General features: G+C 39.4%; 2 protein-coding genes across 5 annotated transcripts in view; both read right to left on the reverse strand.

Annotated features, from left to right (window-relative positions):
• Positions 1–13,927, reverse strand: part of LOC115800792 (dedicator of cytokinesis protein 9) — an 84,384-nt gene extending 70,457 nt beyond the window's left edge. For 2 of the 4 annotated variants that reach the window (XM_030758316.1, XM_030758312.1), the window contains exon 1: positions 13,508–13,927. In XM_030758316.1, coding sequence (XP_030614176.1) covers positions 13,508–13,624 — 117 coding nt within the window. In that variant the 5' untranslated portion in view covers positions 13,625–13,927. The remainder of the gene's footprint in view (positions 1–13,507) is intronic. The other 2 variants (XM_030758314.1, XM_030758317.1) reach the window with 1 other exon arrangement.
• Positions 13,928–16,086: 2,159 nt separating this feature from the next.
• Positions 16,087–19,122, reverse strand: part of LOC115800438 (FERM, ARHGEF and pleckstrin domain-containing protein 1-like) — a 54,482-nt gene continuing 51,446 nt past the window's right edge. Inside the window, exons 25-27 of the mRNA XM_030757800.1 lie at positions 17,729–17,836; positions 17,022–17,173; positions 16,087–16,927 (exon numbers count right to left, since the gene is read on the reverse strand). Of these exons, the coding sequence (XP_030613660.1) occupies positions 16,849–16,927; positions 17,022–17,173; positions 17,729–17,836 (339 nt within the window). The 3' untranslated portion in view covers positions 16,087–16,848. The remainder of the gene's footprint in view (positions 16,928–17,021; positions 17,174–17,728; positions 17,837–19,122) is intronic.

The following is a 19,122-nucleotide window of genomic DNA, read 5'->3' on the forward strand; positions in this document are numbered from 1 at the left end:
CACACTGACTACTGGGACAATAAAGCAGCCATTGTTTGATACACAACCATCATTTCCAGCAGAGTGAAAATCTTTTCCAGCACAGGAAGAAGAGGTGACCCATGTACATGTTGCCTTTGCAGTGTTTACACAGCTCTAAAACTTGTTAAAATCAAAATATGAGGTAGAATTGTTTGAAGTTTAGTGTGATACTAAGAGTGAGGCTGATTTTTGTTCAGGTTATTTCAGTTTAAGGTAGAAAAGTGACTACCATATTTCATACTGAGTAAAACAATGCTGATGCCGTTATGTCATACTGTTGTGAATGTAGAGTTTAAACACCTCTCAGGAGGTCAGCGGCCAGTGCCCAGGTGTGAGGGAGATTTTAGAGGGAGTGCTGTCATCAAGGTCAGGCTCTGACACATATTATGGAAGCTAAAAGCTGTCTGCTCCTGAGACATGCCCATGCTGGCCTGACATAAGGCCATGAAAGGAAGAAACAGACACACTTTGTCACAACTGTTGTTTTAAATGTTTCCAGATCATTAAATGTGTCATTCCTCTCTGCATCCTGAATGTGTTCCTGAGGTTAAACTTTATAAAATTTGTATCATTTAGGGGTAAATGCTCAGATTATCTCAGTCAGGTCATGGTTCCTGTGCCTCAGGACGCTGATACGCTGTTATTGTAAAGTATGTAAGTATATTTAAAACTTGCTAATTTATAGATTGAGCGTGCACAGCAGATCCAGACAGAAAATGTGAACTATGGAGAATAACATGTAGTCTGGTTGGCCTCAGGTTGAATCTTGCTCTATACTGTTGGGGAATTTTCAACCATGTGGTATGTGCCCTAAGTGGTCATCGTAATGGTTTTACTTTTAAATATAACAAGACCTAAATATTTCCAGCTACCACATTTGTTTGGATTAAGAGACAGCTTAACAGACTTGTTTAGCCAGTTTCTTGATAACACAGTCCTCGCTACTCATTAACACATAGTTTAAGCATTACACAAGGCATATTAATTGAAAAAAGGGACCAAATAGCAATTAATCATTAATCCAGGCGCTTTTCTTTCTGTTTCGAGCAACTTATTAATTATATCCTCATACAGCCTTAGGTGGAAAACTCCAACAGATGGTCTGTACCATTTTTTTTTCTCAAAAATCCCTCAGCCAGTTAGACTGGGGAGATTAAATAGCTACTTAGTCACTTTCAACAGTGGGCAACACAGAATAGTGACGCAGGTAGCCCTTACAACCTGATCTATTAGCACAACTTCAGTATGCTATAGTCTTCTGCATCATGCTGTGGCTGCCTCATGGCCCTCTTTTGTTCCTATGGAACATGGAACCAAGCTATGACAGCATCACCTACAGGATGGCCAATCAGAAGATTAGGATGGATTAAGCCCTGAGTGTTGACACTTCCAATATCCCCTTAAAGCCTGTTAGTGAATGTTTGTGTTTTGTGTGAGGTCTTGTTGTAGAAGGTCTAAGGTGCGAGAAATAAGAAGAATACCAGGGAATTCACACATGGTACCCTGGGAGAGGCTGAAATGTAGTGAGCGGGGGGGCAGGTTTGTTGTCACATGCTTTAAGCTGCAAAGGGGCATGAGACTAGATTTAATGTGAAATTGGAACCAAAGGCACGAAAGAAGCCTGAGTTACACAATGTAAATGGGAGGAAACAAAAATAAGGTACAAATCATTAATATATGCTACTCATAAAAAGCCAGCCTTTTGCAGTTTGGTAACAATTTGATGACAACACAAAGCGGGGAGATGGTAGGGCGGGGATAATGGAGGAGTTTGGGAACCCTTAAGGATCAACTAATCCCAGTTGGCTCTTTGTTTGGAATCAGTGGAAATCCTCTTGAGCCTGGTTCAATGAGTGCTGCTGACAATCAAGGGAAACAGAGGATGAAGGAGATGAACGCATGTCCGTGCACCTGCACCACTAAAGTGGCACTGGATTTAGCTATATTACTGTACTACACAGTTCCCCAGGGAGCCAAACAACAAACAACTGCTGCAAGGAACTGGCACACATGGTGGCTCCATGGTTGCCAAATAACTTATTAACAAGTATACATCAACCATGCATGCAGAGTTGGTAAATATAACTCATTTGAGGATATAAGATTTGCCACAGGTATGTCTCTATGCCATCTATACCATCTCTGAGCATACAGCTCCATGAAACAAATCAATGAGCAAGCCTACATTCAGCCCCAGAAAGCTTCCTTATCTGGCTCTTTATTGAAATATGAACTTATAAATATAGAGCAAAACATTCATATTAACCAACAAATTTTGTTTAAATCGCTGACATAGCAATTAAGGTGAGTTGAAATCTTTTGTATACCAACATAATAATCGTGCACAGTATACGGATGCAATAAAACTTGGACTGGAGTTCCAGAAGAGAATATAATTATAACAGGGGCAATCATTGCTTAATCAGCCCTGCTCTACTTGATTGGGAAGCCAGGAATGGCACACCGCCAATTTCCTGTTGTATTCACATTTGCTGGCACCTGTATCAAGCTATTCACTGACACCCCCACTCAGAGGCCCCCACCCTTCCTGACAGAGGAAACACATGTTATGAGATACAGGCCAGTTTAGAAACAGCCTTAGTAGGACAGTCAGTATTGCTCAATACTTTATCTCATAGCCTGAATGTGTGTCTTAAACAGGCTACCTTCAGTGTTAGGAACAGCCCCCCTAAATCTCTCATCTTGCAGTAGACACACACACACACACACACACACACACACACACACACACACACACACACACACACACACACACACACACAGCAGGACCTCTCATGACAAACAAATCTCATTATTTGCTGCTGCTTATTTCTCTGTTGTTAGTGTTTTGTGAGATTTAACCTCCTTTGTGGATCAGGTTAATAACAAACTGAGCAGTGTGGCTGCCTTGGCAACTAAGATGGATCTGACATTTTTGCAAGTCTCTTGGAATTCACTTGGGAAAACTGGATAAATGGCTGCAACTGCAATTAGAATACATCATCCATGTTTAAAGTTTTTTTTTTTTAGTTATTTAAGGCTTATGACAAGTTTTTAGAAAAATCTAATTAGTCACATGGGTGCAGAAAATTCAACCCAGTGTTCCAACTGGGGGATGTTGTTGTTGGTCTTAAGAAACAGTAGAGAGTCTAATGGGAGATTAAGATAAGTCAGGGATACTGAGCTGTTTATCTGCACAGGAGTGTGTACAGTGGAGAACAGGAGTGTGATCCTGCAATGCTGAATGCTTACCATCACGAGCAGTGTCTGTTTTAAGGCACTTCTTACTGCATAACTCTCTTCTAAATGTCGACAGCGCACTGTGCAGGGTCCAGGATTACATACATGCCATCATGCACATGACCACACTGCTGCTTATTCATATAACACCATGCAGCTAACTTTATTTTTCCATCTATGCAAGGTACAATGTGGCAGCATACTGCACACTCCGTAATACAATCCAGCCTCCTAATGCTAAGTCCCTGAAAAAACAAGCGTGAACAAAAAACAAAGCCTCGAGGAGAGCTGGGTCTCTACTGAGCACGCAGGCTTTGACAGAAACAACCAAACACACATTATCAAAGTCACATGACTGGTTACTGTGTAAGACGTTCATTTCACGCTATTGTGCAGCTTTCCTCCTTCTCAGTTTTCTGAATGTCAGCTGATATAACAGAGGATGAAGGACCTTTCAAGAATAAAGGCCCAAACCTCAGTGAATGTGTCACTTAAAATACAACTCATTTGTTTATTGTGGGCACAGAGAGCACAATAGGCTTGTGTCAGCTTTACAAGAGAGAGAAAGAAAAAAAAAAAAAAAAGGAACTCAGTGTTTCATGTGGATTTTGTTTTTATTGAATGGGGAAACTACAGAAACTCATTAATATTCCTTTTACATCCAACAGTTTGTCAAAACTTTGTATGGAAATGATTGGCCTTTGACAGAAAGTGTACACTGACACAAACACTGCACCAAACTGTGTCTTGTTGGAAGCTTCTCACACTGTGGATGTTTATCCACGGCTGTTCCAGCTTTTTTTTTTTTTAAACTTCAAATCCCATTAATCACCTCCCGACCTCTCAGACACAGCTTGTGACCTGCTAGCAGGAGCCGAATCTCTAGGTGGGAACCACATAATGATCCATCGCCCATCTCCACCTCAGTTCATGTCAGGTCAACCAATCTCAGATCAGCACACTTTTAGAGCATTTTCTGCTCAGCCACCTCTGGTTTGCCTGAAAATTTTGTTTTAAAATTTGAGATTTTTGACACTTTTACCTGCATACATCAAATTATTATTTTTTTTTAAATCAAAGGCTTATCCACCCACTTTCAGGCCTATTTTTTGCACATTAAAATGTGAGGAAATTCTCGTTTTTATATATATATATAATTTTTAACTTAACTTTGTTAAATATATGCATATTTTGGATTTTCACGACCCACTTTGTAGGCATGCTTATTGCCCTGGAGGAGTCTTCTAATTTAGGTTACGTTTAAAACATACTGAGACATTAAAAACACAACAATATACCATTTTAATACATATTACAACTCTTGCAGCATTCATTCCAGTGGTCAGCATGTGGTCGCCTGATCCCTGCCTGCCTGCTTACTAGTGGCAGATATACTAGTAATACTGCAAGACAGTTAGCCAATCATTAGACTATGAAGCAGCGTAAAATACAGTGAATGATCATGATCTCCTACAGTCCAAGTGATACTGAGCCCATAACCATGATGAGAGTCTCCAGTTCTGTTTTGCTGCTTTCCCCTGCTTGCAATTTCAACGTGTGGATAAGAAATATTGAGTTTCAATAAAAATCAAAGGTAAGGTGAAAACCACGCCCAAAAAATCATCCTGCCCCTGCTCCGCCCCCTGTAGGTTGCGCCCCTCCCCTTCTTTGCCTCTCTAGCCTACAGTGCATCAGAACGAGGAATGCCAGCTATGCAACCGGCCTGGTGAAAAGCCATTATAGTTCATCCCCTCTGGTTGTGGCAGGTCCCATCCGCACAGTGTACAAAGCTGTAAGAGCAAATTCTGAGAATTTAGACTTGGTTTAATTAAGCTAACAATAGGCACTATAGGAGGGAGGGAAAAATCATTGGAAATGGTTCACTTTAACTACATCAAAAGGTGCCTCTAAGCTTTATCCATTTAACCAGCTGATGACACGTGAGTGAGAACAATTTTCAGGGAAATCCCAGGTGAACTCTAACATCAGAGGCAACTTTCACTTTCATCTCTGTAGTCTGATTGCAAGAATGTTGTGAACTTTCCCCACACACGTCACAGGAATATCCATCGTCAGCAGGGAACAATAATAATTTTTACTCCAGTAAAAAAAAAAAAATGCAGCATTTTAAATTGGATTGTAAGGGCCATAACAAGCTAGTGTTCTCCATTTATAGTTAATTCATATGGTTATAGATCTAACTTTTGTATTTGCTAATTGTGTGCTAATTCATCGCTTTGTGAAACACAATATCTGACCACAGTGATCCTAGGGTGATGGGTCCGGAGACTATGAATGGGCGATCAGTTACTGCAGTTACTGGGAGAGCGAGGATGTTCACATAAGATTAACTGACAGAGTGGGCTCTTTGCTTGACACTAAAGCCACTAAATCAGTCACACACACACACAATAATGAGCGATAAAACAAACAGGTGCAAAATGAAAGCAACAAGTAAATGTTTTCTTGTTATTTAAGTAATTATAATGTAAAGTTTAAATGCTGGATTACTTAAAAATAGATATATATCAGATGACACAAACAGTGACACAAGATTATAGAGTTGTATAGTGAGTTTCAGCTTACTGTTTCGCTGTCAGGCCACAAATTGGCCCAGACAGCCAAACAGTAAGCTGGATTACATTTTGGATTACAGCATTGTTTACCTGGTGTAGTCTACCTGCTCAGAACCAAACAGAAGACAGAACAGCTATTTGCTGGGACACAGTGGAGTCATTAGATGCTAGAACAATGTATTTTTTTCAGGAATTTATAGAGAGTAAAAACTGAGCCAGAAGACAGTCAAAACTGGGAAGTAAACATACTATATGGACTAAAGGCTACCATAAGTTATTACTGTGGTTATCAGTCCAAAAGTGGCACTAAAACCCACAAATGTTGACCTCAAGGTGGCGCTAGAGAAAACCATTAATGTCTATACAAGAGTTTATGGAAATCCATCAGCTGTTATCAAGATAGTAAAGGCATGGGCTTCCAGACTGATGGACTTACAGTTTTGCATTCCTAGAGTCATGGCTGCTACCACTGATAAAACTACAACAAGTTTATAAAGCCTTATGTTTCTAGAGGTCAGGGAGTATAGATTAAAATGTAAGTCAACCCCACACTAAAAAGTCTCCAAATCATTTGCTTTAATTTCAATTTTCAGAAACGGAGAAAGTGGAATCCTTTGGGTAGAAAAAAAAAAAAAAAAAAAAAGGAGTGTTAGCCCTCGTGCCAGTCTAAAACAGACATCTTCCCACAATTACAAGTTAATGGTCAGCTGCATTAAAAGGATGGGAGGGGAAGCTAACTTTTCTAGGCAAACCATGAGGGGCATAGAAACTAAATCCACCTAACAAGAAAAACAGAGTGTCTTAAAATGAAATGTGCCAGTCACGGGTCTGCTCTTTCTAGACATTTTCCATAAGCCAGCGTGGATGTGTTAGTCTATAGTCACGGGAGCTGTCGTGCTTTCACGGTTTAATCCAATGAGCTTAATCTGCAGGCCTGCGCGCAGAGCAACAGTTTTGTCTTTGGGGGTTTAGGCTGGACTAGGATCGCCTCTCGGCTCTGCCTGGCCTCTTGCAAAACTAATGAATAAGTGATGGTGGGCTCAGGAGTAACCACACACCAGATACAGTTTCTCATTCACTTACTCTAGTATGGGCTAAGCTATGTAAAGGCTTGTTTGTAATGGCATATGCATGTGTGTTAGACTATACAAAGACTACTTCTCAGGATCTGATGGAGCCGAGGCTAAGCATTCTAATAAACTGTTGTTAGAAATGTAGGGCTATTCTTAGAAGATAACTGTATACAGTAAAGAGAAGGACAGATTACTTTAAGTGCAAATACTAAAATAAGAATATGCATGCTAGTGAGTAATGTGAGCTGCAGGATTAGTCACAGGAGTGCTAATATGTTTAACTGTCCTAGTTTAGCCTGACAGTACGTTCAAGGTATATTTGGTAATTACAGTACAGGACAAATTAAAACTTCAACTGGATGATGGCTCTAGATTTTACAATTCACCCTGAGTGGACACTTGTTTTCAGGTGTATTTGCACACTGCAAAAGACGCAAAACAGCCTTTGGATGTTTGTATGACAAACAAACAGCTAACTCAGTTTCGTTCATTCAAATCCTTTTCCTTATTAGATTAGAGATGAGAATGGCAAATTTGCTGCCAGTGTAAAACAGGAAGACAAACTGGATTAAGATCGTAATGGTGACTGAGGGAAAATAGTCTTCAGCAGCTGCACTGAGGTGTGTGCCCTGGTAACTCAAAAATAGCAACTCTAATGGCCTGGAGGATGGAAGCAGGGTAATACTCTCCTTGATTGCCAAGCTGTTGCTGATAATGGGCTGCAAATGTGGCTCTATAGCAGCAGAATGAGTGTCTCAACAGTCAGATGTGAAAGCAAGCGGGATTCAGGGAGATGTGCTGTAACTGTATAAAAATCAGGATTTAGATAAGTGTTATATGCTTCCATAACAGCGACCACCCAGCAAGTCTTTTCTTTCATGCTAATCTCCATGTGGATGGTTAAGAGAAACAAACTGTCAGAGTCATTATGGGAGAAATCCAGACATCATTTAGAGGAGGAGAAAAAAAAACTCACCTCAGCTGCACAACTTAACTGGAAAAACACTTAAAAATAGAAACAGCTGAGTAGGAATGCCTTCATCGTTGCCTTATGCATTATGAATAATGGAGGTGTTTACAAAGAGGCCATTTGTATGGGGGGGGGGGGGGGGGGGGGGGTGTCCCTGTGCTCTGAGGAGGAGAGTGTAAAACAAGTCCCAGAGAGCTGCCATGCTCTTGCTAACAGGAAAACACCCACTGGAAAGGCTCTCCAGCAGCCTCTTTCTGTTATGGTAACCTCTTGTGTGCTCCAAAACAGCTCTGCTCTATCAGGCAGAACACTCAGACAGAGTGGGTGGTTTAACGCTGAGCCCTGCCCCAGCACTTCTGTTCAGCCCAAATACAGGAAACTTGCTCTATCTAGGAAAAGTCAGGCCTCTCCTCTCCCACCAAAAGATGAAGGACAGGAAGTCATGGGCACTTCCTGCTTAGGCAGGATGAAGGATTTTGGAGACTGAGTTCATGGTGCTAATAACTGCTATTCACTTATGAAAGATGGAGATCTGTGTACATGCAATACACAATACAGACATGAATTTTGCTTCAGCCACTGAAGCAAAAATCACTAGATTACAGGTTAGAGAGTACACTGATTTCTTAAAGCTGTAATGACTTTCCTCGTTTTCACACTGAGCCAAGAAACAATTAAGTAATTTCACGGTGTGACCACAGTTGATACCTTGGGATTCATTTCTGGCTCAAACTTAATATTTAACACTTACTTTGACATGCGGTTAAAGTGCACTGTCAATTCATGTGCATGACATGTAATTCGTTTTCATTTGCACTGGAACAAAATCTGTCTGTCTGGACTGTGGATCATTTGAGTTGGCTTTGCTACTGCAATATTTATGTGAACTAACCTGAGTAGCCCTGGCCTGGATGGAGGAAATCCTTTCATTTTTTTGACCGAACGCTTTATATTATCCCCCAAAATTTGTGTGCTCAGTTGAGGAATTCTCAAGCTTCCCAGTCTTAACTGTAAAAGCCATGAGTAGCAAATCTGGTTTGGATTATAATCACAACTGCCAAGAGACATGCCAAAATCCAAGCAGACAAATTTCACAGTGAGCCTGATGGGTGTGTTTTATTTTGTTATTTCGCACTTTTCTTAAAGCCTTCATTCCACAAGTCATGCATCACTACCTATATCTGGGTTTTGTGGAATTTTGAGTCCTGCATAGATACTGTACAGAAAGTTATATTGACACATCTGGAGCATTAACTCAAACTCTTTAATGGCTTTAGTGTATGACTGTATAAAAGAAAACAGGGGAAAATATGGGATATTTTCCCCTGTTTTTTACTGACACTGATTGGATCCATGTTACCCAAGAAATTAAATGTCCAGAAAATCTGAAAAATATACAGAAAAATGTAGCCACTTAGCATAATCAGTGACTTTGTCCAGGAACCAATCAACTGACTAAATTAAAACAATGACAGGAAGGAACTTTCTACATTCACAGGCCTGGAACCATCAGATGTGTTTCTTTTCTCTTGAAAACACAAAAAAAACCAAAAAAAAAAACCAACAAGAAAATAAAGCTGATAGCCAGAAACTGGGACTAATAGCGCCACAGAGTCCCTTAGTAGCTTAAAGTTTATCATGCATTTTATCCACAAAGCTAAAACACAGGAATTATATAGAAACTTTAGCCAAAACTGAGTCCAAAAAGTGAGTCATTATTATTAAATGACCTATGTAGAAGTTCTGTAGGTGGTGTGTGCAAAATAACTGGAACACCTGCACAAATACGACATCACCAAAAGCTAAAGTTTCACAATGGCCATACAATTCTATTAACACCTTTAAATTTCAACAAAAGCTGACCATCATGGACTTCATGAGAGCAAGCTTCACCGTGCAGTACTTTAGTAAGATTTATACATGTCGCTATGTTCTGAACTCTGAGATAGCAAAGTGATCTCTGCTTTATAGAAACTAAAAATAAACCATGGTCTTATAAAGTTTGACAGGAAATGGGGAATTTAGCACCAAACAGCATGATAGTTTTGAGCTTGTCTAATCAGGGGCAAATGGGACTCTTTAATAGGTGCAGCGGTTACTAAAGCAGTCTCATGTATTATTGATCCATATGCTCTCCAATCTCTAAAACCCCTGAGTTTTGTTTTCGCAGAGCACCATTTACCAACATGGCAGCAGAACCAGATAAGCACACTTTTACTCCGATACCAACGCTCCTTATAGAGATAGACAGAACAGGGACAGGCAGGTCAAGCTGCTTAGGCCTCTCACAACACATAGACAGCCCCAGTAATCTTCTGACTGGCTCTACCTACAGCCTATGTGACAGCCAGCATCTGCTCCAAAGAGACAAAACACAGCAGACTGATTGCCTTCTTTTCTTCTGATTTGACAAACTCAGATAATGAGTCGATTTGTGACTGTGGAGCTTCAACCTTAAACTCACTTGTCTCATCATGGTTCTAACTGCTCAAACAAATTTTTTTGGTGAATGGCATGACTAACAAATCCAACAACACTGCATGAGAGAACATGAATTTTTCTTGGCAAAAGCTCAAAAGACAAAAAAAAAAAAACTCTGGCACACTTACATTGTGTGGAAAAATAGGCCTACTTACAGTACACACCCACCTGAGGTATTTCTGGAATTTCCACATCTTGGGAAAATTTACAGACTCTCAAAAAAACTAAAGAGGAGAGGTGTGCAGGTGTGGCCCACAGGGCTGACAAAAGCACAAGTTATTGTATAGTTTTCATTCACATTTGGAAGAGAGTTGTCAATGCTGTCCTCGCTACTTATAACACTGCATCTTCTTTACAAGGTCTCATTACTGGCAATGTTTAACTTGAGCAAAGACAATGTAAAATGTAGCTTCTCATTTGATACAGGAGCATGAGCCACAAATGATAGGAAAGCCGTTTATCTGCCAAACAGATTAAGAGGCATGTGGACTGTCCAAGTTGTTGACTTTAAACAGGGAGTGCTGCTGAAATGGTTGTTCTTTAAAAAAAAAAAAAAAAGAAAAGAAAAAGAATCTCTTTTCTACAACTGGAGATAAGACTGATCAAATCTGCAACATTTAAAGCCAAACCACTGTGCTATAGAGCAACATATGTAATCTGCTGATAGTAATACATGGTAACGCTGCTCTTCGCAGAGCCTAAATGACAGCTCCACTTTCCCCTCTGGTTGCAGAGTGAGTGAGCTGTGTATGTAACGGCCATAGACGGCTAATAGCATCACTCCCACATAATGACACCCATCTGGTGTACAGCTCCCTCGGGTCAGGCACATAGCAGGAACACTGAGGATCTGAGTATATCACCATTAGGCGACAGGCAGTTGGGACTATTGATTACACTTACACAACTGCCCCCCCTAGTTGGTTCATACACTGTGTACACTAAACATTTCCATTAATTTGCCATTGATTTATGATATACTAAATTAATGCAGCCAGTCCATTAATGACAATAATACTCTAGTTCTACATAATACAAAGATGGAGAGGCAATGCCAAATCAAAGTGCAGTACTAGTGAAATAAATTCAAAGATGGTGACAGCCATCATGAAGCTAATGACGTCCTTAGCATGCCTAAAGTGTGAAGAAACGGGGATGGCTCAGCTGAGGGCTCTGGAGTATTATAAGTGTTTCTGCTCTCCACTTGAGCAAAAACACAGAGTTAGTGAAAGATTCAGCTTTGCACACTTGAGTCCAAAACACAGCTGACAAATACTCATGATCGGCGGTTTTGCAAGTACTAAACAATGTGTTTACAGGCTTTTAAACATGCAGCAACATTTATGCTTGAAAATGCCATTATGGTTTCTAGCAGAATGCCACAAGCTCTCCTTTATGCGCCTGAAAACAGATCCATCCATTCCTTCTGTGGTATTTACATGTTTTATGGAGGAATTAATTACAAGCTGCGTGGACAGTGGTCTTGTATGCAGTCACATTCTTGTCCCACTGAGAAGCTTCAGCAAACATTTGAACACAAAGTTGCAGCCATATAGTCATGACTAAAGGTCACACATGAAGGGACTGGGGTCTAAGGGCTGCCAGGTAGTTTTTGAAATTATATTTAAAGTTCTTTATTATCCACAATAAATTTGCTGTGTGAACTGGCATTGCCCTCCCATTTTAACAGTCCTGCTGGAAGCCTGCTCAGGCAACTGCAAAACAAAATCCCCTGCAGAGTTTCTACAAGTTACTTCAGTCCTCCTTGAGTATGCTGATTTCCCAACATGCATTCTTGTATCCAGTTCTGCTCTCCTCCCTTAGGCGTCCCTGGCAGTGCACCAGAGTGAGAATGAATAAATAATATGAAGGTGTGGTTGAATGTCTGGGATCGTGACTCAGGATTCCATTTCCCTGACAGAAAGCCTGGACGGTATCCGTTTCAGTTGCCTAGCAGCTTTTTTTTTTCCAGGAAAGCTGGAACAATCAGATGAAGCACCAAACACCGAACACACTCGGACACAACAAAAGGGTCCGCTCCTTTATCCTCCCTGAGCTCCGAGGAAAACTGATACTGAGCAGGTAGGCTTCAGGTCCTCGTCACCCAGATGTTGTCACTGTCACTGGACACTTTGTATGTGTCTGAAGCTTGAAATTGAAGCCTCATGCGTTCCTTTGTGAAGCCGTATTATGTCATCTCAATGCAACCATGTGAAGTGATGCGCTCATTGAATCCACAGGACTTTGAACATGCACTGATTCTTTACAGACTCTCTGCTAAATGAGTGCCATACATACCTGAACCATACATGAACATTCTTGTGTAAATGTTTGCTACAAACATCATGCAAAAGCTTATTTTGTATTATGCAAAGCCAGCCTATAAATACAAAACTCTTTATGTTTTTGTCATTTCATTTCTCTTAGTGTGTTGCATTCCAATCTTGTATTTAAATGGGTAGTCATTTGATTCATCATATGCTCTCATGTTTTTTATGTGATAATCATATTTTTCTTAGTTCTATCCATGACCCATTCTATGCATTTTTCTATATTTGGACTGGTAATTATGTGCTTCAACTGGAAAGCTCATTGGGTCAAAATTGCCACATAAATGTCAAATGCCCTAAACAGAAGGGACTCTGTTTACATTTTTCTGACACCCACACCTTCATTCATTTGTTCATTCATTCAAAAATCACCCTTTCCCACTCCCACAAATCCCCCCTTTAATGCTCACGTGCTCTAACTCAGCTGGTCTAAAGTCAACAGGGTGAGAATGAAAGTGAAGGATTTCAAGAACTCTGAGACGAGTACCAGCATCCATAATGAACTTCCAACAGTTTTGTGTAAAATGTAAACAGGAAGTAGTTGCAAAGGTTTCTTGTATTATGGTTTATAATAACAGGCTACTAAAGACTATTTAAAACTTTAATTATTTCACCCTAAAAAGCAGCTTGCTTTTACTCAACTGATATGAAGTCAGTTCTTTCTTCCCTAAAAGTGTGCGTAAAAAAAAGTAACAAAATAAATAATAATAATAAAAATAAAGCAGGTCGCCCCCTTCTCCATAAAGTTTTAACAGACACTGGCTACACCGAGCACAGTGGTACAGAGAAGGAGGGGTCGTTAAGGTGAGTACTTACAACCAGCACCGACGTCCTCACCACTTCCGAGACACTTTGCCTGAGTTCAGCCGCAGTGCCAGGTTTACCCAGACCCCGCGTAAATTTCCTGGTCTCCGTATGCACCGGAGTGGCCATCACTACGTGCCACTTGGGATCAATTACCGTCCAATCCACGCGTTTTATCAACACAGTTTACAGGAAATTCATCATTGGCTTATCCGCGTCTTCGATCGCCACTAGCGCGCACCACCACGAGTTTGGAGTTGGGTCATGTTGTGGTGCGGCCGCTGTTACGCTCCCATTCCTCGATTCAGTTTTCGCTCTTAAAAATCAACGCGTGCCGCATTGCTCCGGAACTCTGCCTTCTCCTATCGGATGTATTGTTGCCACAATAAAGTGTCCTCGCGTAGTGTTTCATTGGGCGTCCAGCGCCAGGCAGCAGATGTATAATCTGTTTTCTCGTTGCGCACTCCGCCTCTCACCGGCTTTAAGTCCTGCCCACCGCTTGGCTGTGTGTAAACTGCTACGCCTGGACTTTGGACTGCATGCAGTAACAGTATGAATGAGTAGATCAATGTTTTCCCATCACCACAAAAATCACAACCATGGCGAACGAGCCTCTGGAGTGTCACAACCTTTCTCCTTTATGACATCGAAAACTGGCCTTCAAAACAGTATCAGCAGTTTTAAGGCCAGTTTTCCAAAACTACCTCAAAAACTAGACAGTAACAAACTGTGGAAGATTGAATTTATGTACTACTTAGGAGAGTACTCCTAAAAGGCAGGGAGAAGAGAGAAGCCTTCTATTAGCTAAAGAGAGTCGCACACCTCCACTGCCCATCTGATCTTATTCTCAGATCTGTTCAACTCATTTTAAACCGGTCAGTTCCCAGGTTATCTAAAAGTAAACTAATAACTAAAACCAGGAAAAAGCATTTTAGTTAACTGAAAAAAGACTAGCTTTAAAAAAAAAACGAACTAAAATATATCATGTGCTTATAAATAAAAAAATAAAATAAAATGTTTAAAGTGTGTTTCGTTTTAGTTTCTGTCAAGTTTGTCAGCACATCTAGGATTAAGGACTTTTACCGTTTTTTGTAAGTTAACTCCCTCCACAAAGTGTTGTTGGTATAGTAATCATCATTTTAAACTTCTTAAACCTGCCTTTGACAAATACCCCCATCTTGTATTAATTTAAAAGAGTAAAACTAAAACTATTAAATAAGCAAATCCACCCAGGAAACTAACTGAAAACAAAACAACTCTACAATCTAATAGAGAAATATGAAACTATAACTTTCACTTTACCCCCACTACCTTAAGCTTCCAGTCTATCAATTTATTTTTCTCTAGTTATTTAAACTGTTAACCCTTACTGTTAACTAACAATTTAACTTCTAGCTATTAATTTATTAATAACTAAAGCTAAATAGCCACATTTATGTATTTAATTTCATCCTCTTTCAACTGTCTGTCCACCGTGTTTCAGGTTACCCATAATGTTTGTTCTAACAATTCACCAAACCCTGCCAAACAGTTTAGATTCAGGTAGCACTTTTTTGTAAGCCATTTCAGCCACTTTCTCCACTTTTTTATTTTAAATATGCATTTACTTTGCTGCCCATCTCTACTGCTTAGACATTACTTTAAGCTCATCGTTAACATTTCTGTTCAAACTTGTTCAAGGCAACTTAGTAACAGTTGAGCTAATCTTTCAAACACTTTCCCCCCCAGGCTAACTCTGGAGAATTTGTTAGCCCTGGCTGGGAGTCAGTGATAGCAGTGTATCCTTACCACAAAGACTGCAGCACAGAAGAGATGCTGCAGTGATGGCTTGACTATGAAAACTTCCTTGGTCAGTGATGCCATCTGCAGGCCACGGCCAACACAGCCATAAACACCCCACACAGCCGCCTGATACGGACTGAAAATCACTCCTGCCTCTTTGCTTCAAGAAAAAATACACAGAACTCAAAAAAATCCAAGTTTAAGTATTTTTTTTTTTTTATTGCTTTCATTTCCAAAGAGCTCTCTGCTGTCTGGGAAAAACACTGCAGCTCCATGCAGAAGTGAGGTTTTCCATCTCGTACACTTCACTGCAAAACCCTGTCAAATGCATATTTCCATTCATTCAGACCCATAAAAAGATCTGTATTTATACGGGGAGGCAGCCTAGTTTTGTGAGGGCAACGACGCTTGGAACTGAAAGTTTCTATTTCGTTTCACACATAATCCTTAAAGCTTTCAATTACACTTCTGCCTTCATAATGCAGTGATTATGAGCATGTCTCACATTTTTCTCATACAGCTGAATGGGAACTTCAGAGTTCATATATATATATATATATATATATATATATATATATATATAGATATATATATATATATATATATATATATATGTATGTATATATATATGTTATATGTATATATATATATATATATATATATATATATATATATATATATATATATATATATATATATATATATATATATATATATATATATATATATATATATGTATGTATATATATATATATATATGTATGTATATATATATTTATATATATATATATATATATATATATGTCAAAACTCTGATGGGAATCATACAACAAATCTCAGCAAATAGAACATTTACTTCACTTAAAACAGCATCAGTGGTGATGGCAGCCACCCCTGGCCACAGTGTCGAGGTTTATGTTAATAATACGACAAAATAATTTCATATTTTCATTTCTTTCCTTTTGTCCTGGGCCAGGTGTGATCAGAGCATCAGCTGTTAAAGGGTGACCTGTTTGATATGATTTAAAATTTCAAGGTACACCGGAGACATTCATAATCCCCACTGTAACAAAAAAAGCCATTTAAAAAGTTCAGGACGTTGATAGAAAGAGTTTGGCACTGAAACTGCAGGACATTTCAAAGCAGCCGTTTCTCAGTAAAATGAACACGTAGACAAAATGTTCATGACAATGCAGTGAGAATTTAACCATCTAAGAAAGAATACTGAATATCTATTATCAATGTGTTCCTGCATTTAAAAACAACCGATGGCAAAATGTAGAACCAGAACTAGAGGAAGTGGTTCAGACCATTAGAAAACAGTATAAAATGACATCCTTAAAAAGAGGTTTCAGAGTTGAGAGTAAAAATGCCAAAAATGCAGTCTCTGATGCAGTCTAAACCAGCGGACATGTCACCATTAAAGCATTAAAAAGCACCAAATGTGCATGGACACATGTACAAATGTCCCAGATATGCGTAGAAAAGAAAAACAAAGAGTCCAGGAGGGACAGGATGGGCGGATGCCACCCGAAGGAGACTGGGTATGGAACCAGAGGTGAGCCAACTCATTAAGGATGGGTCTCTTTGCCGTTCAGACCACGGGCTCGACTTGAGGGGACCGTAGCACTGCGGATGACCTCCATCCACCTGTGGGCAAAGAAAAGGTTTTTTTAATCAGTCCTTGAGCATCAGAGATGAAACAAAACTTTTAAAAGGTGACATTTTTAGCGAAGCTCTGTACCTCTCAAATGTGTATTCACTCTCTGATCGGAAATAGTAGACGTGGGACTTGAAATGCAGTTTGAAGACATAGTCCTTGTGGATGTTTTCAGACTCGGAGGGGACGGTGACTGAGTAACCAAGCAGTGGCAGGCTGGCCAGTGGGTAATCATCCTAGAGAGGGGGAACAAAGGAAAATAATTTACATTAAAATCGTATCCTGTAAATAATTTAAAAAGGAATTAAAGATAAAACACACACTAGCTGACATCAGGAATTTAGATTGATCCTACAGATGACAGATTGTGCTCAAATGCATTCATTTAAATGAACTATATCTAGAGAAGATTGGGCAAAATTTCACTCAATCCCGTCCATATTAATGCAATTAAACCTTCACAAAAGTCTGCACTAAATCCATGTGTGCCTGTAACTGCATTATTTGGTAACACCTTTATACTTTTTTAACCTTATTAATTTGCACAGATCCTCTTTTTGCTGTAAAATTTAAGAGCCTTTAATAGAGAGAGGGAGCATTTTTTTTTTTTTTATAATGTTTAAAAGTGTGATTATGCGTCTCACAATATTCTGTAGCACAGAGATGAAAAACTGTATAGGAAAGCGCATTCACCTCAAATGTGGCACACACATTCGATATTTCACAGCGATATGTGATGTTCCTCACAGTCACAGTCAAACAGCAGGAGTTTGCGAGTGTTTGTTCATTACCTGGTGAGACTTGTAGAAAAACAGGCTGAAGTTGGTGAAGACCACCCAGAGCTTCTGCCAGCCATTGCTGTTCTTGAATTTCCTCAGTAAGTTTCCTGATAGCTGATTCTACAAAGAGGAAAAAACAAGCCTGATTCTGACACTATAAAAGTGATCCATATCTCACTGTAAGATCTCTAGTGCAACACTAATGAAATTTAACTTCTAAGCTAATTGCATTCTGTACTTTCAAATATGCAATCAATCTACTTTGTAGTTTTTTTGAAAAGTACAAAGTTGTAAAAAAGTAGTATAAAGAGTATTTTTAAAAAGTACAGGTTCCCACCCTCATCTGATCTAGCATCATGATCCTACAGATGACAGACTGCGCTCAAATGCATTCATTTAAATGAACTATATCTAGAGAAGATATGATTTCACTTTTATCTTAAAATCAGACTCACATTGAGGCTGTTTTTGCCTACATAATAATTCCTCCTGTTCATACTGACACTGACAGTCAGTCCTAACGTGCTTCTGTTATGTAAGAAACAGGGTGCAAAGTTCAGATTGTGTACAGAAATATACCCCAGAGTTTAGCTGAAGCTAATTTGAAGCTTCTGCAAGCTGAGAACTTCAGATCAATCCGATAATTCCCATTTTTTGTGTTGGAGAATTTCCCGCCCCACAGCTCACAGTTCTTGTCATTTATTAATAATCAAAAAAAGAATCCAAGTTGATTGTTCTAATATCAATATGGTAGCGTTAGCAAACTCTTCCATCTTCCTACATATTCATTCAAGCACACTGAAATGGTCATCCACACCTGCCCTACAGTGGCTCTATCCTGCACGGTATTAGTGTTTTTTCTTAGGTTTGTAGAAGAGTGAATGCAACACAAAGACACTTTAAACCCTACAAAAAAAAAAAAGTCTAAAGGTTTAAAAACCTGGACGACGCTCACTTGACTTGTTTATAAGCTTGTTAAAACCCAGCTGTGACACACACTGAACTCTGGAAGGACTGTGGATTCATTTAAAATCACAGTGAGCAGTAAGAACAAGAGGAATTTTTACAGAAAGCAAAAACTCTTGAACCTGTGACATTTTTTGGGTGTGACAGAATTACTGGATGAAGGTTTCAAAAGTCTAGCTGTCACACTGGCAAGGTGCTCCTGTGTTTCTTTATGAACTACGAATGAGATAAGATAAGAATGTAGTGTTCAGATGCTGCAGTTGTACCTTTTGGTTTGTTGGTTAGTATGAAAATAAATACAGTATATTAAATATTTTTTAATAATTTCTAACTTTTGGCTGGGCTACTCCATAATCTTTCTATTTAGCTCCAGCATGTTCAGTTGGGAATCACTGGTTTAAAAGAATTACTATAAGACAGGAAGCAAAAAAAGGCAGTTT

Source organism: Archocentrus centrarchus, chromosome 21 (genome assembly GCF_007364275.1).
Source record: "Archocentrus centrarchus isolate MPI-CPG fArcCen1 chromosome 21, fArcCen1, whole genome shotgun sequence".
In the NCBI taxonomy this organism is placed as follows: domain Eukaryota; kingdom Metazoa; phylum Chordata; class Actinopteri; order Cichliformes; family Cichlidae; genus Archocentrus; species Archocentrus centrarchus.